The 26403-nt window shown below is 37.8% G+C and overlaps 1 protein-coding gene across 1 annotated transcript; it reads right to left on the bottom strand.

Moving 5' to 3' along the window:
* Positions 1-4182: 4182 nt before the first annotated feature.
* On the bottom strand, positions 4183-23615 carry LOC145614486 (protein PAT1 homolog). The gene is made up of 6 exons (XM_081669540.1): positions 23429-23615; positions 22986-23072; positions 12092-12231; positions 10271-10327; positions 7725-7785; positions 4183-6899 (listed from the first exon to the last, which is right to left on the bottom strand). The coding sequence occupies exons 2-6, from the start codon at positions 23059-23061 to the stop codon at positions 4855-4857; spliced, it is 2379 nt and encodes a 792-aa protein (XP_081525666.1). The 5' UTR covers positions 23062-23072; positions 23429-23615; the 3' UTR covers positions 4183-4854.
* Between the last annotated feature and the right edge of the window lie 2788 nt (positions 23616-26403).

The following is a 26403-nucleotide window of genomic DNA, read 5'->3' as shown; positions in this document are numbered from 1 at the left end:
GTTATTTTTCTGTGTGTTTAAGCCCCGGATTAGGGTCTTATTTACAGGGAATGATTAGGTTTAGGGTTTAGAGCATTCTGCTGCAGCAGGTGTCGCGCGCAAGTGAATAAGTCGCGTGCGGTATACGAGCGCAACTATTTGTCTTGCGCTCAGCTCTATGGTAATATTCGATTTTCCACTATTTTGATATTCTGAATCTTTCGCGAGCGCATCTCCAGAAGTTGTGCATGGTGCTGCGCGCAACTGAATAAGTTAAGTGCGACTGCTGAGCGCGACTTTGTGAGATGCGCGTGACATTTTCTGCGGCAGCTAAAATTTTGACCTACACGCTCCTAAATTCGTCATTAATGGGTTTTAAGCACCGGCTTAAGCCTAATTATGATCGGGTTTAGTTAATTGGACCTTGTATTGGCCTTGTTCTCTTATTCGGGCTAGTCTTTTGTGTTTTGTGACTTAACCAGTTATCCATAAGTATTCTTCACTTTTATCTAACATGAAGATGGCTTTATTTATCGTCATTGCACTTCCTGTCGGGACAGGAGGCCAAAAGTAGATGTCTACAGTTACTAGTTGGTGTTTTCTAGTGTTTTCGTAGTTTTGGTTGAGTTTTGTAGGACATTGCACTTTTGGAGCATTTTCCCGGGTATTTCATGGAGCAACTACGGACATTGGAGGAGCACGACCGTTTTTGAAGCCCAAGGCCGGTTAAAGTCATCAAGCCGGTGATTAAGAGCTCGACTTGTGGAATAGGAGCGTTGGACCGAGTGTTCAGGACCCTAAGTGGATATCCGGATTGGGCCAGGAAACAAGGCCCAATCGAAGTTCCTAGCTCGTTGGAGCGTGGCTGCGAGCACAAGGCGCGCCCGATCGTGCAAGCCCTACGCACGATTGGGCAGCCTCCCTGATGTAGCGTTCGAAGAAAAAGGCGTGCCCGATCGGGCGCGTGTTAATGGAGCTCTTAATTTGACGAACAATTAGTTTCTAATGAGGAGTGTTTTAGAATTTTGTATAAGTACGATTTAGTATTATTATTTGTGCTTAGCTCTTCTCTTAGACTTTCTCTCTCTACTTAGATTATTTCTCTCTCTAGTTTACTCTCTTTTGCAACTTACTCTTGTTCTTGACTCAACTCTTTAATTCCGATTACTTTGGTAATGATTTCTTCTTAATTAATTTCTGTAATGTTATTTCTTTACTCTATCATGACTTCTTTTATTGCTTTTTTTAGTTTAGATTTAATCATGTCTGAGTAGTTTAATTCTAGGGTTTGTGGGGATCCATAATTAATATGAAGGGATAATTTGTTATTGTTGATTATTAATATTGCATGATAATTTCTTATTGAATTGTTTTAATTCTTTGCAATTGGATTATGAATCGAGCAGATGTGATTTGATTGTAAAAGTGTAGCAATATTGAATTGATGAATCGAGCAGATGTTAATTTGATATTAAAGGCTATTTTCAATAGGAACTTAGATCTAGTAAATTACAAGACCCTGTTAGATCTATGTTGATTAATAAATTGCGAGAGCCTGTTAATCATGTTATTTGTGCAATTTTAATTATTGATTGTTATGCTTTATCCCGGAATATTAATTATTGGTGAACCTTTGACCCTAGGCCTTCTTATTATTGATTTTCTCCCTAAACTTGATCTCCGTAGTATATTTTTCTTCATACAACAATATTTTGGTTATTTAATAATTTAGATTATAATAATTAATTAGGAATAGAAAGACTTGTTTCCCTGTGGATTCGACCCTGCTTCCCTATCTACATTAGTTAAAGGACTAATGTAATACTTTTGGTTAGGTAATACGACTTTAGCCTGTCATGTGGCCGTTGTCAATGTTTGTTTTGAATTAACCAACAAAACATGAAGCCAAGGCTAGTCTTAACGTCGCCGTCGAAAGGAATTTCGTCAACCGTTTTCCTGGCGGTAAAAGTGAATTGAAGTTAAGGTTAGGGTTTTCCTCCCTTAATCCAAGGTTGGTTTTAGGTGAGGCGGTTCTTCTTGCGTTGACCTTTGACAGCTGATCTTAGTGGTTGGTTCTTAGTTGGACGGTAAGGTTTTTCTGGAAATCTTCTTCTACTTGACTCACTAGCAGCTCTGTGAATGCATGTTGTTTTTTGATTTGGCTAGTAGTTGTAGTTGTTGTTCTTAGTTTGTTTATGTTAATTTATGTTTTCCTTAGATAGGTTAGTTTTTTTTGGTGATCCTGTTTTCGGCTTTCAATAACGGCCCTACTATTGCTCTGGCTTTATGTCTTGGGTTGGTTTTACTTATGGTAGCTCTAGTTATGGAGGTTGAAGGAGTGTTGTCTTTGGAGTCTTGTTGGGGAGTTTTGCCCTTGGTTTTAGTGGATGCAAGATTTTTTTACAATCTTGTTTGTTAGATTGGTGGTACTTTTAATTGCCTTCTTGGGGTATGACTTAGGTTCCCTAGGAGTTTCAAGAATTCGGCTGCATAAGGGCTCTGAACTTGAATTAGCGGCTTCCTTTGTTGGTAGTGTTGGGAGCTTTCTTGGTTTGGTCTTCCAGGGAGTGGTGTGGTTGTTTGTGCAGAGGTAAGGGTTACCCTGCATTTAGAGTTTGTAGGATGAAGGAGTTGTTGAGGGGGAAGATGTTTTGGCTTATTTTGTTGTGTCTTGGTTGTGGGATGATATAAGTATTCATTCAGTTACTTTCATCCCATTGTTAGTCTTTGTGATGACAAAGTCAGTCATCGCTGTTAATCGAAATCTAGAAGGAGGCTTCCCATCTTTAATGTTTGGGGTGAGCAAAGTCTTTCATTTTCTTGCAATCTTTGATGGTAGAGTTGCAGGAGGAGAAACGATATTTCATTATACGGTTTCTCATGGTGGTCATTAAGAAAGATGAATCCCTTGGTTTTATTCCTAGACTCCTCGGTAGTTACGGTTTTCGAACCCTAGGAGTGGAACTCAACAGGGTGCATTCATCTTTTGGTTGTTTCAAATCTCAACAGTTCCATCACAAATTTGCATTCATGGGTTTGCAAGTTTCAGTTTTCTTCCCTAACTTCAACCTGCATTCAAGGTCCATCTCAAGTTTTTCGGCTAAGTTGGCATATTGATAGAGAGCTGGTAAGTTTCTCTTGGTGTTCCAGGCTCCAAAGTTTATGGTACAACGTTTGACATTATTGGAGTTCTCATTCACTTCCTTTGCCCTCTAATGGTGGTCATGACAAGCCTCGTCTATGGAATGGTTTAAGGGTTTTGCCTCGGATACTGTTTTTAAGTTTTCCCTTTAATGTTTATTAGTTTATGGTCCCGTGCAATGCACGGATTTACCAAATTTTATATTTAAGACAATTTTATTTCAAGTTTTTCAACAATTTTTTTATGAATTTTTACTCTTTATAAAAAGGTTAATATTCTTTAAAAAAAAAATACTTCGCTATAATTTTAGGTAGTTGTATATATACCCACATGATATATATATATAAACTTCGTACAAATTTATATTAAATATTATGCATCTCATTTTAAATATTATATTTTGCTCAAATTTTCTATAAGTTGTTGCAAAATGTTTTATTATTGAATTTGGGAGGGAAATGTTACACTATATAAAATAAATATGGAAGATTTGGAATAGTAATAAACTTGAATGTATATATATGTTGGTAAAGTAGGAAACAAAATATTATAGTAAATTAAAACTTTCCTAAGATAATTTGGCAAAAACGGTAAATAAAAATGTTGGCGGAAAAATCATCTAATCAGATTTTAACACATATTATTTTTTATTTGCTTTTATTATGTAGTTATTAATAAAAATAAAAAATAAAAAATAAAAAAAAAATAAAAAAAAAAATAAAAAATTAGATTCATCTATTAAAATGGTAAATTAAGATATATTTAGATATAGTAAAAATTATAATTAGAAGAAGAATTTGGAAATTAAAAAAAAGGCGGAAACATGTGTCATTTAATATTCGCCTTTAGTATAAGCTATTGATGATTTGTGTGGTTTGATGTATTTGGTTGTTTTAGTTTTGTTTAGCTTTTATAGGTTGTAATTATTTTCACTTTTTATTTGGTAGCTCTTTTGTCCAAAAGAATAAAAATAAAAATAAATTAATAAAAATTAATAAAAATTATTAACAGTTATTAATTGAAATGAATTATCTTGTTATGGATAATCGCAAGCCAAAAGATGTTGCCAATGATGACATCCTCCAACTTCAATATATCTTTTCCAAAAAAGAGGCCACATTGCCACAACTATCAATTATGTTACGGACAAATACAGCAAAATAAGCCTTAAAGAAATTAGGCCAAAAATTTAAAACAACATTAATCTAGAACATTGGTTTATTATTGTTACATACAAGCAAAGACAAAGGCAATTATAATCTTTGAGTTGCCATCTTAAAATTACCTGGCTTACAAGGCAACCACTTCCTATTATATGATTTCCATTCCCAAACTACTAAAGCTCTACGGCTTTGAGCCAAATGCATGAATAGCTAAATGGACCACCCGACGACGGCCATACTTGATCTTCAATGTGATATGCAAAATTCTCCCAGCTCCTTCAAACCAAATAACACAGGAACATGGGACCCACTTATGGACCCTGTACATCCTACTTTAACTAGAGAGCATCATAAAAAATAAGCTCCACCAAAGACCATCAACAACCAAAAAAATTCTAACTTGCTCTTACAGGTTCAAATTTCAGGGGTCTTCAAATGGATTACCACCAGTTTCTTTCACTTTGGCAACAACACGAGGAATCAAAATACTCTGCATCGTAATAAACCATTTATATCACATGCCTGTAAAATTCATATTGATGCCTCGAGAGTTCATGTGACATCAAATTCTCAACCATCAAAACTACCACTGCCTCCATGAGCACCAGAACCAACTAAAGGCACAGAACGATGTGCAAGATCCAGCAAGAGTTTCCGTTGGTGCTCACTAGTATGAGGAAGACTTGCTCGTAACAGCTCAACTGGCATTTCCTTCTTAATAGCCTTGGCCACATCAGTGGTCATATTTGGCAATCCCTGCGTTTGCATTGGCTGCACAATGCTATCGTACTTGTTCAAGCAATATTTCAAGAGTAGATTGAAAAATTCATTAAATGATGCCTGCCAGAAGGCTGGATTGGAAAATTCATGTGCGTCTCTAAGTAGCTCAGCTGCTCTATCAAGAACTGATTTCACAACAACAGAGGCACCATCTCCAGCAGAACTCCCAATAGGCCGAAGTGGAGGTTGCTCTGAGGAACAGACAACTGCAGCGAGACAAGCACCCAGTCCATTAAGATCCATTTCACTTACACGCAAAGATATAACCTTCCCAAGGTAAGCAGTCACCTCAGCAGCGGCTGGATCAGAAGGAAGGGCACCAAACAAGAATCTCAAGTGACGAAAAATGGCCATGCAAACTATTCGGAGGAGCTCACTTCCAGAGGAAATTATACCTAGGAACTTTGCAAGAAGCTTCCGTCCCTTGGGGAGAGAAACTATTCGTAGGAACACAAGATCATCCTTAGGAGCTTGACCATCTTTACCAAGTGGATCTACCAGCTGTAATGAGGATGCTAATCCTTCCAGTTGGCTTTGCCGCCTTTGTCTCAGTTCACCACCACCATCTGGGAATTGATTAAATCGAAGGAAACGGTCTATATCATCAATATCAAGAAGAAGACAAAGACAATCCTCAATAGTCACTCTTGCAGCCAACATAGGTTCTTGTTCCAGGGGTTTATCAATAACTTTTTGTTCACCACTGCCAGAGCTAGTTGAATTCAGAGGATCAACTTCAAGAAGGGGTTTTGGCCTGCGGATAGAAGAGAAAGGAATCCTACCCAGTGCCTCAACTTGAAGAAATTGATGGGGCTCATCAGAAGGACGAGCTCTTGGAGGAAGATCTCTGAGTTGAGTGGGGCAAAAATGATGTTTCAACCTTGCAGTAGCAGATTTTTTGAAAAGACAAGCTTGGTGATAGTAATCATCTACATATGGGTCATTGCTGTGTGTCGCAGCCAACTGCATTCTAAGAATATTCTCAATTTCATCTGATGTCATATACTTTGACCTATATACTGGCCACCCACCATCATTCCTCTGACCATTTGAATCAAAACCCTGTTGGCGAAAATTTTGTCTGTTCCTCTGCGATGATTTAGGTCTTTGATCTCTGAGATCAGGGAGCCCCATCATTGCATCAAATTTGTTCAGCATGGGCGGTGATGCAGACATATGGGGGCCATAAAGTTGAGAATGTACCCCAGTTAAATTACCATAAGGCGGAGGAACTGGATGGTGCAGTCGCTGTTGTTGCTGTTGCTGCTGCTGCTGCTGAGAAATCATCTGAGGCATCAACCCATTCTGATGAGGTAATTGATGTTGCAACATGTTGTTCACAAGGTTGGCACGATCTAACCATTGTCCAGGAGGGCGACCATCCATAGAATGACCTGGAGGGGAGAAGTGAGGCAGATTTGCAGCAAGATGGGAACCATGAGGTAAACCAGACATAGGACCAGAAAAGGATGTTTGTGAATGCAGTGTCATCTGTGGTCCACCAGAAAGGTATGGATTGTTTGCATGCTGTGGATGGTGGTTTGGTGGAAGCATCTGCGGCCTGGTCCCAGAAGAAGGATAGGAGGGGAAGGAAGACCTAGGCATGGGAATTGGTTCACTAGAGAAATTTTGATGACGTTGAGGAAGAAGCTGAGGAGGGGGCTCAGGATATGATGACGTTCTGTGCAATGAATTAGACTCTGCAGCACGAACAGAGGAGCCATATGGTTGTGAAGACCACTTTTTGCTTTCAGGTACACCTTCTGGATGATATTCATGCTGATTATACCAGGCTGAATAGTCGATATCCTGTGACCACTCAGCTGCAGAAGAACCTAAAAAAATAAAAATGGATCAAGACTTGAGAGAGCTCAATGAAATTTTAATGCTGCGTATTCTGGACTAATGGAAGCAGATCAAACCACAAAGGATGATTTTTGCAGATAGAGGAATGGAGACAAAGAAAATTTATAATTTTCAACAATTTATTTCTAAAACCTAGAAAGACAACAATTGTCAAAATTCACCGTACAAGTGACCAGGATTGTACAACAGATACTAACTCCTCTGGACTTTATTAAGGATAATATGCAAGAAATCTCAGAAACGAAAAATACAAATAAATGGAGTTGTGGCACTTCTTGGATAAATTCCATTTTAAAAACATTTTCTGGATCAATATTCCTTTTTCCTCTAAGACCTTCCATGCACCAAATACAGCTATCATGCTCATGTAAAGTTTCAGAACCTTCAGTTGCACAACATTCGTCCCTGATCTTATCAGTCCAAAAAACATACATACTCCTAGAAAACAGCAAGTAAATTCTGTACTAAACAAAATAAGGACTAAGATCAAGTATAAATGATTATAACACATACACCTACGTCCAAACTTCAAGGTCAATAAATAACCAGGATGGCTCAGTCTTCCAAAGTATTAAGGAAGTCTGGAAAAATTCACTATTTTGGATGATTGAACTAAATCACTATACCATTAGCTTAGCTATAGAAGCTTAGTTTAACACAATAAGTAGGCCATGGTCTATCAACTGGCAAGGAACTCCAGTAAGCACTCAAATCCCACAATGATGAAAAGCAAGGAAAGAGTTCAATAGTCACACTCAATGTAACAAAGTTATGAGATATATGCTTGTACTCACTCTCTCTGGACCCCATATCACCAATGAAGCCAGTTCTTGGTTCACTGACTGTCCTGTTTAGCTGCATAGAAATAAATTGTACCAAAATAAGCTCTTAAACAAACATTAAACGCAGTAAACAAACTATAGAGGCATGAAAAGCACCAATCTGTTTAGGCAAAACTAGCACTAAAAGTCCAATCTCACTAAAAAAATTCCTGGCAATTTCACTGGCCTCAATTTCTATTTAATAAATTAAAAACATTTGGGAGCGAAAGAGCAAATAATGATCAAACCAAAAAAAAAAAAAAGCAAAAGGTTTCACACTAACAAGGGATTTTAAACACATACTTGACTTCCACATGTTCCCTAAAGAATGATCACAGGTCACAGGATACATTATTAAGTGTGCACTTGATATCTGCTAGGCCATTGGTTCAATACAAGGAAACAACCTCTTAATAAAAACAAGGGTAAAGCTGTGCATATTTTATTATTTGGACCTTCCCCAGATCTGCGTTATGTAGCAGGAACCTTGTGCACTGGGGTATAAAGTATAAACCATATATGGAGTACTTGACTGCCACATGGTCCCTCAAGGAAGGTTATAAAACTTCTGGATTTCACTAAATGATTACCATGAAGTAAAAACTACAACATTTGCAGCACAAGTATGTTGATAGGGAGCCTACACTACTATTGGCCTAAGTTTTAAAAAGGCGCAAGGCACACCAAGGTGCAAATGGTCCTTGCAGCCTAGGCGCGAGGTGCAAGGCGAAGGTGCGTGCCTTTTGTATGCAAGGCGCCTGTATTTATATATTTATTTCAAAATATTTTTTACTTTGATTGTACATAATACCAATTAAAAAGATTCATAATAAATTAAATAATGATATATGTAAAGCTAAGGTAGTCTGAATTTGAAACAATGTCCATCATTCTTCAGTTTATAGCTTAAATCTTAGTTATTTTCCTTGAGGCGCAAGAGGCGCACGCTCCGTAGGTAACTGAACCTCGCCCAGCTAAAGCCCATTTCTCAGAGCCTGGGAGCAAGGCGCGTCCGAGTCGCACTTTTTAAAACTAAGCTATTGACCCATTTAAAAAGAGGTAATATATCAAACATTTGAGGTATTGCAATGCAAATATGAATGCAAATTTGTAAAGAACGTCCAATTGCAATGTTCATGGTATCACAACACCATCACCAAACAAATATGATTTTTCACAACTTTTGATTACCTTCCCATGCAATGGAATTGCATGGTGATGAAAAATTGTCATAGAAAAAGAGATACTTGGGGTACTGGAGAATTAGCATTTGCATTGGCAAGGAACTATCATATAAAGCTATATATAGATTCATATTTTCACCTCCATTATTACCAGTGACCAAACAAGCCGCAATTTCATTTTAATAAGTTGCATGAAATCACAACAATTCTTGAAAACCTAATGGAGATAAAAACAAAAAAGGGATAGAGGGAAACCAAGCACTTAAAAAACCAGCATCAGACTTGCGCTTAAGTGATCAGGTGAACTTTGAGAAAACAAGTATTCCCTCTTTTTTTTTAAACTGCCCCATTCCCATTGGAGCTTGGCACACATACCGATGCAGAACTTTGACCAATAATATCTTTAATTTCCAATAGATATAAATTACAACAATTCAATATTAAAAATCTATTCATTAAAATGATTCCAACAAGTACCCACAAGGCTACATATTTTCTTATGTATGTATAAATATATAATTCACAAACATAAGTCAAAGTGAGTCAAATGAATACTGCAAAAAGTGTCAATGGGGCACTTAAAAAAAAACGGAGGGACTACTATGATAAAGAATTAGAAACAAACCAATTTGCGCTTAAGTAATCAAGTGAGCTTTGAGAAAATAAATTGTACTCCCTCTGTCTCTAAATATAGTTCCCGTTCGGAAAATAAAACGGGAATTAAGAAATGGAAGGAGATGGTACTATAATTACATTAGAAAACCAAATTGATAATCATTTACAAAAAAGAAGAGAGAAAAAATGTACTTTTTTACTTTTTTCAATGAGCAAAAATATTAATGTAAACAAGTGGAGTAATGATGCACGAAGAATAAGAAAAAATAGAGGGTACTTTTGCCACTTCACCTAATGAAGACAAAAAAAATTGATGGTTAATGGGTGATTTCCAAGGAACATTAAAGGGTAAAAAAGGAAATGGAAACTATATTTAGGACCACCAAAAATGGAAATGGGAACTATATTTAGGGACGGAGGGAGTATAATTAAAAATCAGAAACAAATCAAAACCCGCTCCTACTGCATTCGCTTTTCAAACACAAAGATAAGTATCATTTGTCATTTAGAGTTTTAGATAAAATAACTCTATAGGCACAACGAAAACTAGAAGCATGACAATCAGATGCAGTTCGATCAACTTTGTAGAAATATTTTTCCAATTTACAGAATTTGCTAGCCACGGTGGGGTACAATTCACACAAACTGGAGTGGCACTTTTACATATATTCACCGATAGTAATAGAGTCATTAGATAAAATGGGTATTTAACTAACTGACCTTTGTAAAAGCACCAGCCAGATCATCAATATCAGAAAAAGATCCAATGCCATCAACCTGCAGAAAAAATTTCCAATAGATATAGAAGTTAATATTCAAATCAGATGCTGCTTGAACAATACCATGATTTGAGCACACCTAATATGCAAAGTGCAATTATATAAGCAAAAATTCAAATGATAGAGTATTCAAATTTTCAAATGGGATTAATTTGGGACAAAAAAAAATCTACATGCTATTCAAGTCAAATGTGTGCTGAGTTAAATTCAGTAGCGTATACACTATACAGTAACATCATGTGGTCTGTTTTCAGGAATGAAATACTGCACCATGGGGGTATTGCACAGATTTTAAGATGAGGAGAGATAGAAAGAAACCATGTGCAAATAAGGAAATCTAGCAATATTTGTGAAACTTCCTATAATGGTAATTGTTGCAATACTAAGGCAAAGAAGGAAGTGTAAAATATTTATTTTTTTCGTTGAGCAAACTTACTACTTTCACTATTTTAAATCCACAATTCAACGTGATGACTGAATATCCACAGCTATCTCAGCTTTAAAGGTCAAGAAACTGAACAGAATGCTCTAAATACTGATCAAGGCTTGAAACTTTGTGGGATTACCGTCTTCAATACAATTACAGTTTACTCAAAGAAATAAAACATTGAACCTCTCCAATTCATCAAAATTATTTTGTGACCGAATATTTTCTAATAAGCAGGTACTATTACTAATTATGAAATAAAACAATCACTTAACAATATCACTACATATTGTTTGTAACATTTAACAGAACACATCTATTCACAATTCAATTCGAAGCCATACACATTATCATCTATGGAGTACTTTCTAAAAAATTAAAAAACGGATCCATTCTTTTCTTAGTATTATTTATTATTTATTATAGGTTTAACACAAATGGCAATAAACTATTTTCGTTCATTACATTTAAAAATTGACGCTTCACCAACTAGCTTATTCTATTGAGCAAAGGAAAACACTAATGAACACATCAAGATAATGGAAAGATTTTATACAAATTCAAAGGAGTGACTACTGAGTTCTACTATGAGAGAAAATAATTCAATATTTGTCTCCCTTTTTTTTTTATTCATAATATAAGGCCTTATCTTCACTTTAACATGTAAACAATTCAATTAAATTTAGTTCAGATTGCAATGATGATGTACATTGGCAATCAGCATTGCATTTATCATATATAATAGCCTATAATTTTGCATTTGAAAAGGTAATTTTAATTTTTAATGCAGCAACAATATAGTAAAATAATGCAAACAAAACAGCCATGCCAATATCCATCCCAACAATAATATCCATGGACTTTTCACATTGTAAGAATTACAATTCACGAGTGCACATCAACTAATCATATATGTTAGTACACCACAAATAGAAAATTGTACTCTCATTTAGCTCACTACAACCAACCCGAATACAATTTTTTTTCTTTTAATAAAGAGAACCCACACAATCTGCCCACTTGTATTGACGGGTTGTGGCCAATCATCTCCCCATTTGTTGCTCGAAATTCACACACTTTCTTTTAGTGCTTTATTTCCATGCATGCAACAAGCGTTAAAAAGTTTTTTTTAAAAAAATGAGGTTATATACTACATCAATTTGGAGGGTTGCTCATCAATTTAACAATCCTTACAATCATCAAAATGACACCATAAAGACAGGAAAATTGCAAATAATTAAATGTGACAGAAAACAATAGGAAAGTTAATTAAAAGAATATAAACAAAAACATAAATTTCAAACAAAGTCACATATGCAATCAAAGAATATACACCTCTTCATGGTCGATTTGATAATCATCTTCAATTCCAACTATAGGTATATCCTCCTCATCTTCAAGCCCTCCCAATTCCACTTCTTCAACAATATCATTGCCAAAAAATTCATACTGTGATGCGTCAAACAATCCAGGACCTGCATAAAACAATAGATTTAAATTAAGATAAATAACATGTAAAGCCAATTTAATGATCATATTGCCAAACATATAACATCAAAAATTTGATCATGCATAAAGCTCCGAATCAAGTTCGCATATGCAAAAAGCATATTCTGAAATTGTCTAGTCCATAATTGACATATATAAATAATGAATACCTACATAGTTTCAAACATAAATACCACTCACAATATTAAATGGACAAAACCACAAATCTCAACTACTAATAACTACAATTTGCGTCATATATAATACACCGTTTAGCATTTAACTTATCCAGTTATCCTTCTATGGTCCATGATAAACTATATTCCATTCAAAATTGTTCAACAGCTTGAATGGCCTTTATCTAGTTATTCTTCTATGGTCCATGGGGTTTTTAGCCCTCAATAAACTATATTCGATTCAAAATTGTTCAAATCTTCAATAGCTTGAATGGGCCAGCCACTAAAGATATGATTCCATGCAAATCTGTCATGGTAAGGCCAAAACTTAACACCAAGAGAAAAGACAAAAAGACACAATGCCTATGTTAATTTAGAAATCTTTTGTGCATTATAGTAGAAGCAATGGGCCTTATTTTCTCATTATTTAAAATCGAATTTTTTTAGGAGAGCCGGAGAAATCCATTGAAAATGGGGGGGAAATGGAAATAAAAATGTTTACCATCACTAAGTCATTTGAAGTAACTACGTTCAAAATCTTTGTCCACCTAGTTTATAAGAAAATGCAGCTCAAAAAATATTTACTCCCTCCGTGTTTTTTTAAGTGTTACACTTACCAAATTTGACTAGGTTTTAATAAAAGTTACACTTTCTATTTTGGCAAAAAGCTACATTAAAATATTATAACTCTCTCCTCTCATGGTCCCCACCCAAACCCACTACTACATTTTTTATTATATCTTTTCCCTCACATTCATTATTTTCAATAAACAATTAACCCCACTATCTATCTTTTACAATTTTTTAATACTCCAACTATCCCACTTATCTCTTATTTTATTTGAGTCAATTAAATTGCCTAAAACTATGTACCGATCAAACTGTAACACTTAAAAAAACACGGAGGGAGTATTAGGCTTAAGAAAAAACGTGTCTAGGATCTATATCATTTAGTTGTACACAATGATATTCAATCATTCTTGATAAGGTGTTCAAGTTAAAAATTGCACAGACACAGTGGAAGGATATGAAAGGATGTTTCATGTACCTGAACAATTCAAGGACGAAAATGCCTAGAGTATGTATCTTGAAATATCAAATTTGATAAAGAAAGAAAAAGAGAGAGAATCAAATTGGGCAAGAGCAATGCCAAGGAAGAGGTGAAGGGAGATGTGGTAAACGAAACAAAAACATCAATGATTGATTTGTTTCTTCATTTACTGCTCTCCTATCTTCATCTCTCATGTATTATTTTATTAGGCAACAACTTTTCCTAGGGAAATATGGATGATTGAATTTTATTTCTTTTTTTTTCATTTTTTTCCTCCATATTATTTTACATAGCTAACATGAACACAACCATCCACACATATGCCAATACACTAGGTTGACCTAAGATATACTTCTCCGTTTCAAAAAATTTGCAACACTTAGATCCCGCATGCTAATTAATTTCCGTTCATTTGCATTTGCACGGTCTCCAATGTACATCTTTGACCATTAACATTTTTGGCTATGTATAAGTGAAAATTAGAAGGTTGATACTTGGACAATTATAGTTAAAAGTGAATCTAATAAGATCCCACATGCTTATTTAATTTTTTTTAGAAGGCCTTATTCACTTCACCTTAAACAAATAATATTCTATAAAAATAAGTTCGATTTAATTAAAATAAATTCATTTCTGTAAAATCACGTAACTTTAAAGAAGAAATATAATAGAGAATCAAAAAAAATAATTTCAATTCAGTAAAACTAATTTGAGTTCTCATTCAATAAAAATAATTTCAGTTCAATAAAGATAATTTCAGTACAGCAAAAATAAGGTGAAGTGAACACGGCCTAAATCATAAAATGTGGTCATAGTTGTTTTAATTTTGATCATATGAATAGTAAGGCCTTGTTCTCTTCAACTTATTTTTGCTAATGTGAAATTAATTTTACTAAACTTTTACTTTTGCTTAACTCAAACTGAAAATGAAATTATTTTTACTAATTCTATTTATATTTCTTCTTCAAAGTTACTAATTTAATTGAACTTATTTTTACTTACTAAATGAGTTGAACTTTTAAACACGAAAGTAATATAAAAGAGGTGACATTATGAAGCTTTATATTAATACCCATTTGACAACAAATTTCATGATTAAAAAAAAAATTTGTTTTTAATACGTTACTTAAAAAATTATGATCAAAGTTAGTATATAAATAGCAAAAATAATCAAAGTGCAAACAACAAAAGGAGTATTTGAGAAATTTAATTCTGGGTTTTTTTCTCTTTATTTTATTTTTTAATTTTCATACGAGTAATTTTTTTTTCCATGTCATACCCATAACCTAGAATTTCCAAAATTGTTGTTTTCCGTTCTCGTACCCATTGGCCCTTATCAATGTATAAAAAGGCACACCAAGGCCCTATGGACTTCCCTTAAGGCATTGAGGTGCTCAGCTTATCTGTCCTTGTACCCATCTGGTGCGCTCATTAAAAAGAGGCTAATATAATTAAAAATATATATAATAACAATATTTTTTATGCGAAAAAAAAAAAATGTTGTGTGCCTTTAAGGCATTCAGGTGTGCTTTTTCAAAAATCGATCCCCATACCTGTCTTTGTGCAAACCAGTTTTGGTAACTCCAAGTTAGAGTCTAATACTCTTAACATGTGAATAATTTTCTTTTTTTAGTAACATAACATGTGAATAATTAGTTGTGCAAATTTGGAGATAAGAACGATTAGTATCTAAATATATGGAGTTCCATAAAATTGTACTTGAAAATACCTTTTCACCATTCTAAGGAGCTTGCTATCCTAAGTAATAAAAAGAGCTTAGGCACTACATGATCCCAATAGCAAATGAAAACGCTTTAGGAAACCAATGCGAAGAGTTTAACTTCAGGCAACGAAAAAGCACTTAATGTGCACTCTTTTGGGGTTGATGAGAGTCAGGGACTCAAATTCGCACACTATAATTTGTAATTAAATTAGCACTAATTTGGAGGTCAGTTTGAGTATTTGATTAATTACTGAAATTGAAGGATTACAAGATACAATAGCTTTAGGCTATTAGTCTCAAGCAGCTTTAGGCTACAACTCTCATGAATAATTCTCATACAAATTTCTGGATAAGAGGCTACTACTTTTCTACATTACAATTTATACTCAAGCACTAACATAACCTAAATTTAATAATGGTTGACCTCCAAAGCTTAGGAAACAACAATCTTTTTGCCATTGTTACTAAAGTAGTGAATCTTCCTTTTCAAACTTGTCTTCTTTCCTGAATTGGCTTTCTAGACAAAAGCTACTGCTTCTCTTGTTCTTCCAAATCAGTTTCTCTTGCTGTCCTGTTCTCTGAGTTACCGTTGTTGTTGACTTGCTCTTGGTTGTGACCCACATTGTGAACTTGACCCATCTTAGCCCTTCGATGATAGACCTTAATGGGTCGGCCCAAATTGCGATCCATTACATCACCCGCCGCCTCGAGATTCACCTTGTCCTCAAGGTGGAAAGCCGGGAAACGCTGCGCCAAGGTGGTTGCATCCTCCCAAGTAGCTTCGAAGTGAGGAAGTCCCTGCCACTTAATCAATACCTCTGGTTTGGCCAACTCCCCTGTAGCACGAACCTCCAAAACAGCCTCGGGTTCCACCACCAACTCCATCTCAGCTGTCAATTGCGGTGGTATGGTTGGGTTCACCGGAGTATTCCCTATCGCGCGTTTGAGTTGCGAGACATGGAAAACAGGGTGAATCTTGCACGAAGGGGGCAAGGACAAACGGTACGCCACCCTTCCAATTCGTTCCTCCACCACGAAAGGACCATAGAAGCGTGCCCCCAATTTCTCAAAGGGGCGATTTGCCAGCGATTTTTGACGGTAGGGCTGTAGTTTCAGATAGACCTCGTCCCCGATCTCAAAGTGCTCATCCCGCCGCTTCTTATCCGCATACTCCTTCATCAATTGCTGAGCCTTGAGCAAATTAACCTTAAGTTCATCGAGCATTACATCCCTTTCCTTCAATATCTCCTCCAACTGATCCACCGGCATTTGCCCTCGGCCAACTGCCACAGTTTGGGAGGATCTCTCCCATACACCACCCGAAAAGGAGTAAGTTTAGTGGAGGTATGAGGAGATGTGTTGTCGCATACTCCGCCCAATGTAGCCAATTCGCCCACCTCTTGGGTTGATCGGAAACGAAGCACCGTAGATATGATTCTAATCCCTTATTAACGATCTCAGTTTGACCGTCCGTTCGTGGATGATATGCCGTACTCCTCTTCAGATGTGTGCCCTGTAGCCGGAAAAGCTCGCGCCAGAATATGCTCATAAAAACCCGGTCTCGATCGGAGACAATCGAGGAGGGAAAACCGTGCAGTCTTACCACCTCTTTGACAAAGAAATCTGCTACCTTAAGTGCGCTATATGGATGTTTCAGCCCTATGAAGTGGCTATACTTGGACAGCCTGTCCACCACCATCAGAACGGAGTTGATACCCTTTGAAAGAGGAAGCCCCTCCACGAAGTCCATCGAGATATCCTCCCAAATGGCTTCGGGAATTGGTAACGGCTGTAATAACCCCGCCGGACTCCGCTGAACCGCCTTACTCCGTTGACAAGCTTCACATCTCCGAACATATTCACCAACGGCTCTACGCATCCCCACCCAAAACCAGTCGGCGACGAGGCGCAAATAAGTTTTGACCTCCCCTCGTGACCGTCAGTCGCGGTGTCATGGTATTCATGTAGCAGGATTGTAATGAATTTGGACCCCTTAGGTAGCACTAGTCTTCCCTTGAACAAAACACGCTGCCCCTCTAAGTGAAATCCTAATGGGCTGCTTTCACCATTCAACAAGCCCGTTTTGATTTGGGCCAGCCACGCATCCTTCTCTATTTCTTCTTCTAACTCCCTCCAATTTACTGGCTTGTGAGTGAACCATCACACTTAATTGCACACTGCCTTGATCTCTTCGTGACAAAGCATCGGCTACTCGGTTGGATGCCCCCGGTCGATATTGCACCTTAAAATCAAACCCCACGAGCTTCCTCATCCACTTTTGATATTCACTACTCACATCTCGTTGTTGTGTTACATATTGAAGGCTTTGTTGGTCGGTTCTCACCACAAAGTGTCTTCCAAGAAGGTAGTGTTTCCACCTAATGATTGCCAAACAAATTGCCATGAGTTCCTTCTCGTAAATGGACTTCTCCCTAGCCCTCACACCCAACAACTTACTAAAGTATGCAATCGGTCTTCCATCTTGCATCATTACCGCTCCAACCCCAAACCCGGAGGCATCGGTCTCCACCACGAAATCCTTGGTGAAATCGGGCATAGCAAGTACGGGGGCTTTCACCATGGCCTTCTTTAGGCATTCGAAGGCATGAGTAGCCTCCATCGACCACCCAAACGCATCCTTCTTCAATTGTGAAGTAAGAGGTGCCGCAATTTGGGCATAATTTGCCACAAATTTGCAGTAATACCCGGTCAAGCCAAGAAATCCCCTAAGTTCCCTCAAGCTCTTGGGAATTTCCCACTTCATGATAGCTTCCACTTTCTCACCATCCATGGCTACCCCATTAGCCGAAATGATGTGCCCAAGATAGGCTACTTCCCTTTGCCCAAACTCACATTTCTTCATGTTAGCATAGAGGCTATTTTCGGCTAGCTTTTCCAACACCTTCCTCACATGCTCTTCATGCTCCTTCTCACTCTTGCTATAGACCAATATATCATCAAAAAATGCCAACACAAACTTCCTCAAGAATGGCCGAAACACATCGTTCATTAACGATTGAAATGTGGCCGGCGCATTAGTTAAGCCAAATGGCATCACTAAGAACTCATAGTGCCCCTCATGCGTTCTAAACGCCGTCTTGTGAGTGTCTTCGGGCCTCACCCGAATTTGATGGTAGCCGGACTTCAAGTCCAACTTAGAAAACACCACCGCACCATGCAACTCATCAAGAAGCTCATCAATCACCGGTATCGGATATTTATCCGGCACCGTTTCCTTCTTCAATGCTCGATAATCAACACAAAATCGCCAAGAACCGTCCTTCTTCTTCACAAGCAAAATCGGGCTACTAAAAGGACTAGTAGAAGGGCGAATGATGCCGGCATCCATCATTTAGTTTCTCAATTTCATCTTTTTGGGCTTGAGGGTATCTATAGGGTCTTACACTCACCGGGTTACTCCCTCCCTTAAGAATGATGGAATGCTCATGATTGCGGTTTGGTGGCAATCCGGTGGGCATGTTGAACACTTCCTTGAACTCTCCAATTACCCCTCCCAAGAACCGCGGCATCTCACTCTCCTTACGGCCCATCTCCTCCTTCTCCACCTTGTTAATCTCAACTAGAACCCCTCCCCTATTTTTGCATAGTGTGCGTATCATAGCCCTTAGTGACACTCGTGTTTTCTCCAAAGAAGGATCCCCCACTATTGTGATCGGCACTCCATTCACCTTAAAACTCATTACATGAGTTTTCCAATTAGTAGTTACCGCTCCCAATTTCTCTAGCCATTGAACTCCAAGTATGGCATCCACATTCCCTAACCCCAAAGGCAAAAAATCCTCCACTATTGTCACTCCCCCACTTAACCTCAACTTTACTCCTCTACACACCCCTCTCCCTCGTATAGTTTCACCATTGCCTAGAGATACCTCAAAATCCCCTCCTCCTTCTAATGGTAACTCGGTTTCCTCCACTGCTCTAAGGGATAAAAAATTGTGAGTCGCCCCCGGGTCGACCATAACCAACACTTCCCTCCCTTGGATGACTCCCCTAAGCTTCATGGTTTTTGGGTTAGTCAATCCTACTACCGAACACAAAGAGGCTTGCACCGCCTCCTCCTCCCCTTCATACTCCTCGTCATCCACCTCTTCCGGCCCTTCATCCACCATTAACACACTTAGCCCCTTCCTATTACACCGGTGTCCCACTCCCCAACGTTCATCACATCGAAAGCACAATCCCTTCGCTCTTCGATCTTGCAACTCGGCTTCAGTGAGTCTTCTTGGCTCATTTACTAATTTGTTGGAGTAGCTTGCATTGGGCTTGTTTAGACTAACAGACCCTTGAGATTCACTTATCTTGGGCCAACTCTTGCTTGGGCCCGGATTAGTGGGTAGCCCGTAGGTGGAAATAAGGCCTCCACCCACCTTGCTGCTGGATCCTCCGAGACCCGACCCGCCTACATTAGGCCCACTCCTCCATGACCCGACTCCAGCCTTCCCTTTACTGACCCTATCCCGTTCTTCAATTTTTCCGGCCAAATCCATGGCGCGGTCCAAGGTCGTTGGGCCCAACAGTCGAATTTCAGCCTTAATACTCTCCTTCAACCCATTAATAAATTGACCCTTCATAATTTCTTCAGGTATATCGTCAAGGGGGAACGCCATTTCAATGAAATTTCGTCGATACTCCTCCACCGAGCCGGTCTGAGTCACGGCCAGCCACTGCTCCTGCAAGGTGCCGGAGTTGGGTGGTCAGAACTCCTTCAGCAGCCTACACCGCATATCCGTCCAATGTGCAAAAGGGCGCCTTCGATTCTCCCAATGATACCACTGTAGAGCGGGGCCGTCCATGGCCACCACCGCGGCGGTGACTCGATCCTCATCAGAGACGTGGTGTACATCGAAGTACATTTTTGCTCGCATCACCCAATTATCCGGATCCTTCCCCTCAAACACCGGCATGTCTATCTTCCTTGGTTTCCACCGGGCTTCGCCCCCACCTCCGTCGTCGTTCCACCCTCGGGGGTCCCTGGTTCTCCACTCCGGCATTCCGAACCCACCGTTGCGAGGAGTCCGTATTTCGTTCTCTCCGTTGGCCCGGCTGTTCTCTCCGGGATACAAATGAATCAACGGAGGTTGCTCCCTGGGTACTGTAGCAGCAGCGTACTGTAGCAGCAGCGTACTGTAGCAGCAGCGTACTGTAGCAGCAGCGGCTATGGCGGCCTTCACCTCCTCTCGAAACTTCTCGTTCTCCTTGGTCACCACAGTCGCCCGGAGTTCCTGATCATTCCGAAAATGGTCAAGACGGCTTTCCAACCGAATCCTTTCTTCCTCCTGTCGTTTCCTCTCCACCTCGAATAACGCCGTGAAGTTGTCAGTGATGGCCTTCTGGGTGTCCATCATCGCCTTGCTCACCGCCTCCCCAACTGCTCGCCCGATGGAGGCCTCCTGGCAGTGAGCGCGTCTTCAATCGCCTTGTTCATCCGCCGCGTCGGCGCGTTGACTCAGCGACGGTCCTCCGGCCATGACCGCCTGCTCTGATACCAAGTTGTCAGGGACTCAAATTCGCACACTATAATTTGTAATTAAATTAGCACTAATTTGGAGGTCAGTTTGAGTATTTGATTAATTACTGAAATTGAAGGATTACAAGATACAATAGCTTTAGGCTATTAGTCTCAAGCAGCTTTAGGCTACAACTCTCATGAATAATTCTCATACAAATTTCTGGATAAGAGGCTACTACTTTTCTACATTACAATTTATACTCAAGCACTAACATAACCTAAATTTAATAATGGTTGACCTCCAAAGCTTAGGAAACAACAATCTTTTTGCCATTGTTACTAAAGTAGTGAATCTTCCTTTTCAAACTTGTCTTCTTTCCTGAATTGGCTTTCTAGACAAAAGCTACTGCTTCTCTTGTTCTTCCAAATCAGTTTCTCTTGCTGTCCTGTTCTCTGAGTTACCGTTGTTGTTGACTTGCTCTTGGTTGTGACCCACATTGTGAACTTGACCCATCTTAGCCCTTCGATGATAGACCTTAATGGGTCGGCCCAAATTGCGATCCATTACAATGAGCCATTACTATGAAACAGTGGAATTTTCTCCAAATTACTTCAATAAAAACATACCCAGGTTTACAAATCAAAAACCGTAATTTTATTAAATTAATATTCATCGATTTGAGGCCCAATTCAAAAGCCCTAAATCGGAAAATTCCTAAACATAAATTTGTTGGCCATCATCTCTGCCATTTCAGCTCCCAATGGCCCATCTAACCAACAAGCATTCAGGTAAATTTCATCTTTTTCTCTATTTGATATTAATTTCTTCTTTCATCCTCTCTTCTATCCTCCTTCGATCTTTTTCAATAAGGAGACTTGGAGGATGGCTTTAGATTTTTTTTTTTTTCTACTCTACAATCTAGAAGTATGCCCCACAACGTAGTTAGCTATTCACTAGGATAGTCATGTGGCACCCCCCTACCCTTCTTTTGGCTCATATCTATACTCTATTAATGGGAAAATTCAATACCACAAAACATTTTACAAAAATGATGTGCACCTAGACTATGAAATATGCACACCTTTGCCGGCCTAGGCTCCAAGGGCCCTATGTGCCTCAAGGCAGCGTACACTTTTTGGACTAAACTTATATCTTATGGAATGGAGAAAGATAAAGCAATGACAATGACCAAATACATCCCTAATAATACGAGTAATATTTCTAGTGTTTTGGCCAAATTAAACATGGTTTTCGGATTAAAGCATTAGAATTAGATGAAATAGTAAATAACAAACCATATCAAGCTGAAATTGATGGTAAATTACTAAAGAAAGACTATAGATCACTTTTGAAAGGCTTAGTTTGATTCTATGTGAGAATAGTTGTCTATCTTCTTCCTTCATATTCTAACCCATCTTTCACGTTTGCACTTTGGTCATCTCAAAATGAGTACAATGAAGCTAGTTGACAAGTTCGATCATCATAGGTAATATTTTACATTGGAAATGGAATTTTATTCTCCATCTTGAAGTTATTGTAATTACTTTGTCATTGTCACCTAATAATCTAATATAAATGGTGTAATGGACCAAGGACAATTCTTTTGTTGCACAACAATTGCAACATATAGACTTTCATGCTTATGGATGCACAACTATGACTACTAAATACTTTTCTCTTCCCACATATCTTTCACCATGCCTAGTTCTTCATTAATATAATTGATAACCACAAACCACCATACATTTTATCATCTAAAAAAATGTGTCAAATAAAAGAGGTGATTAAGATGTGATGTGGGAAAAAATAAGAAATTGGTCACTAATATATGAATAGAGCAACAGTCAATCTGTAAAAAGCATGAAATATATAATTTTTAAAGTAGGAAACAAATACACATCACTTACATATGAGTACAAAAGGTTAAAACCGTGTGTTAGCCGATATGAGTTGTATTGATAATTATTGTGTATAGTAGTGTATAAATTTGAGTGACATTTTACAAGTGAATGAGGGTAAAAATGCATCCTTTACCTTCAGCATTTCAACCCATGCTTAACAATAGCAATATCTAGTAATTAACGAAACCCATCATTAATCAAATGCCGGAGCCCTAGCACCAAGACCAGCAGCATCTGCCTACAACAGCATCTAGCCTACATCCTAATATCTATCCTTTCACAACTAGAAAAAAGACGAAGCAAATTACTAGCAACACACTTGCTATCAGCAAAATTCGATTAACCACATTTCTTACTTGAATATCAGGTGCTAAATAGTAAAATTCATACACACCACTTTAAGAATTTGAAATTCTTACCAGGCTTGCCAATTAGCCCATTTTTCTTTCCATTCTCCGGCTCTTCCCCATCGACTTGAGTCGATGTAGGATCCATAGTAGATTCCACTGTACCTCAAGAACAAGAAAGTAACTTTCAATAAAGAATATAAGGAATACTGAAAATACGAACTTTTTGCAGCTAAATAAGTCGAACAAACAACCAAATTTGATTCAATTATCAAATTAGTCTCATAATTATAGAGAAAAGGTCCAATTTCACAGTTCCATCCGGAAACTTTGATTCAAACACCAAATTCATAATTTTTCTTCTGTAGCAACAAATTCGATTTTAGTAATTAAAACTCGAATAGTTCAATAATTGAGTTTAAAAGAACCCTAAATTGAGTATACTGAGAATTAAATCAACGAAAAACCCTAGATTATGAAATTGAAATTCGATGAGAGCAACATCTTACGAGTACCTCAGAAGCTGCTTCAATGGAAGATAGAAATATCAGAAGTCGCGTCAATGGAGAAAGTGGATTGCGCTCGAATAAGAAACTGAAAGAGAGAGAACGAGGACAGATCTAGGTTTTTGGTAAGATGATGTTTGCTTAAATTATGTTTTTTTTCATTTTATTTTCCGTTTTAGTTTATTTACTCCCTCGGTTCTTGAATATGGACACACTTTGACTTGGGATTATTAATCTCTTTGTTTCTTTTAAGTGCATTGGTTAATTCATTTGGTCAATTATTTGAAGAAGGTGAGTTGAATGGAATAAAACATTGCGTTGGTGGATGATGTTTATTGAAAAGTAAACTAATTAGAAATAATTTATATGCCCCGAACAAGCTTTCAAAATTTCAGCCCAAGCCGACAAATTTTGATCTGCGATCAAGGGTCATCTTCGGGACCGCTTTTTAAAAATGTGAATAGAATATTTCCCCAAAAACATATTCTTATTTATACCATACAATCTTTCGATCAATACCCATTGAGTAGCAATTGAAATAAATAATTTCGTTTTCAAACTGTTGTAAAATAAGATGTTTACAAGATTAAGAGAAAAAAATTAAACAATAAGATCAAAATGTCGATCTTATAATCAATGGAACAAATGTGGTGTGTCGTGATGCAAATCACTAACTTGAAAAAGGAAATTTTGATGCATCCATGGTGCTCATTTGTATTCGCTGGCACAGTCCCTATTGTTCACACACCATTGTTACACTAAAAACACTTTGGATGAAAGATTGGAGTTATATAAACTTATACCCAAAGAGAGGTATGTGTTTAGTTTAGTGTATGTATTTAGATATTATCTTGAGTATGTATTAAGAAGATGTAAACTGATTTTTACAACCATGGAATATATAATCAAACAAGGAAAATACCACAGGTTGGAAAATCCAAACAGACAGAGCCTCAAAAAATATTAAGAGGAATTAACTACAAGATAGAAGATGAGAGACCAACAGACATAGGTTAAACCGTCAACCAACCACGAGCACATGCCCGATTAGGCAAGGAGACAACGAGCTGGAACTTATTCTCGTGTGGGCAGGGCTTGCCCGATCGAGCCAATTGCCAACTCGTGACAGCTCATTGCTTGTCACGTCTTCTCTTTTCCAAGTATCCTTCACTTACCACCTCCCGTTCTTCTGCCAGGATTCATCGTCCTTCATGGGGATGTCGAGGTCTAGTGGAGGGCTTTTCTACTCTATCCCAGGGAATAGCTTGGAAGGTTGGCACAAGCTCTCAGGTTAGGATTACTGAGGATACTTGAGTTTTGGGAAATTCTATACAGTTTAAAGCTTCTTATTTTGAGTCAGTTTGTCTGTCTCGTGTTTATGATCTTCTTGATTTGCGTTCAAACACGTGGGACTCCTCTAAAATACATCCGCTATTTGATGATCCTACAGCTTCCTGTATTCTGTCTATGGATTGGCCTCTTCTACCGATGGATGATTTTGTTTATTGGATGTTTTCCAGTCCTTTTCTACAAAATTTGCATATGTGATGCTTATCCGACAATGTTCCCCTACTGTTCTTTCTATTCAGGTTTCTTCTTCATGGTGGAAATAATTTTAGGAATTGCCCGTTCTTCCTAAATGGAAGATTTCTGGTTGGAAAAGTTTTTTATGATACCATTGACTCCTAAACTACGATCCAAGGGTTTACCAGTGGACCCTGGTTGTGCTTTTGGTCAGCAGGATCAAGAGTTCGTTTCTCATCTCTTTCAGGATTGTCCTTTGTCGATCCATTTTTGGGTGTGTGGTCCGTCGGGTTTTAGTCGTAACTCTTTACATTCTGAATCTTTTCTGGTTTGGTTTACCACTGTCATCGGCCTCTGCACTTCCTTTAAGTTTTGGGATGGTTTGGCTTGTTTTTTTGTCGGCTTTTGGGCGCTTTAATTTGGATGGTTCGCAATGACGTTCGCTTTCAGCGGTCTTCTAGGATCTGCTATTGGAAATAGCAACGAAGTGGGTTGCTAAGAATTCTCGGGCATATAAGATAAAACAAAAAACCTGTGTTTTGCATCGTGATGGGGACACCTCTCCTCCAGATTATGTTCATGTCTTTGGGGAATTCTTCGGATTCTGTGGATTTGTGTTTAATTTTCGACGGTGCATGGTCTGCGTCGAATAATTGTACTGGTATGGGTTGGATTCTTCGAAGGATTGACTCGTCGCAGGTTCTGGGAGGTGGCGCAAAGGCTTGTCACTCAGCTTCTACTCTTCCGGCGGAATTACAAGTGTGTCTCTGGGCACTCCAAATAGGTATTCGAAAAGGTTACAGTCGTATTCTCATGTACATCGATTAATCTACCTTGGTTTCCGTGCTATGTGGTTCATGGTCTATTCCTATTTCTGCTAATTGGCTATTCCGTGATATCCAATCTGCTATTTTTACAATCTTGGATTACTCCAACTCATTGGTTGGCCACAACAACGAGACGTCGTCAGCTTTTATATTTTTCTTTTTGACTTCTTGTTTTGTGGTCAAACTTTGATTTCCTTCTTTTATTTTAACAGGAAGGTGTTGGGTGCTGGGGAGGATGGGTGATGTTGGTGTGGGAGAGGAGTGCTGGTTGGGTAGGGTGCATTGGTTTTTTTTTTTTTTTTTTTTTTAAAAAAAAAAAAATTGTTACAAAAATACTTAGGAAGTAAGTAATTTTTTTAATTTTTGAAAAAATAAAAAATACTTATCAATAGTTAAAGATTTAATAATAAAAAATCATTAATGTCACAAATGACTTATTATCAATAACTTAAGATAATGGATACATACAAGAAAATTGTATTTTCATACCGTTATGTTATTGTAGAAGTTAAAGAGTTTGCAGGTATTTGTGGATTTGCCTTCTCTTGTCATACCTTATTAACTTCAATCACATCAGCAAATATATATATATATATATATATATATATATATATATATATATATATATATATA

The sequence above is a fragment of the Chenopodium album genome, chromosome 25 (genome assembly GCF_948465745.1).
Source record: "Chenopodium album chromosome 25, dcCheAlbu1.1, whole genome shotgun sequence".
Classification (NCBI taxonomy): Eukaryota; Viridiplantae; Streptophyta; class Magnoliopsida; order Caryophyllales; family Amaranthaceae; genus Chenopodium; species Chenopodium album.
This window is presented reverse-complemented; position numbering and strand designations above follow the sequence as displayed.

What these genes read in the sequence shown, in the direction of transcription:
- LOC145614486 (XM_081669540.1), bottom strand. Translation starts at nt 23,061, where the DNA reads ATGGATCCTACATCGACTCAAGTCGATGGGGAAGAGCCGGAGAATGGA. An exon ending in TGGGCTAATTGGCAAGCCTG is followed by an intron (nt 12,232 to 22,985) that starts GTAAGAATTTCA and finishes TGTTTTATGCAG; the next exon opens with GTCCTGGATTGTTTGACGCA. An exon ending in TGATATGGGGTCCAGAGAGA is followed by an intron (nt 6,900 to 7,724) that starts GTGAGTACAAGC and finishes TTATTTTTTTAG; the next exon opens with GTTCTTCTGCAGCTGAGTGG.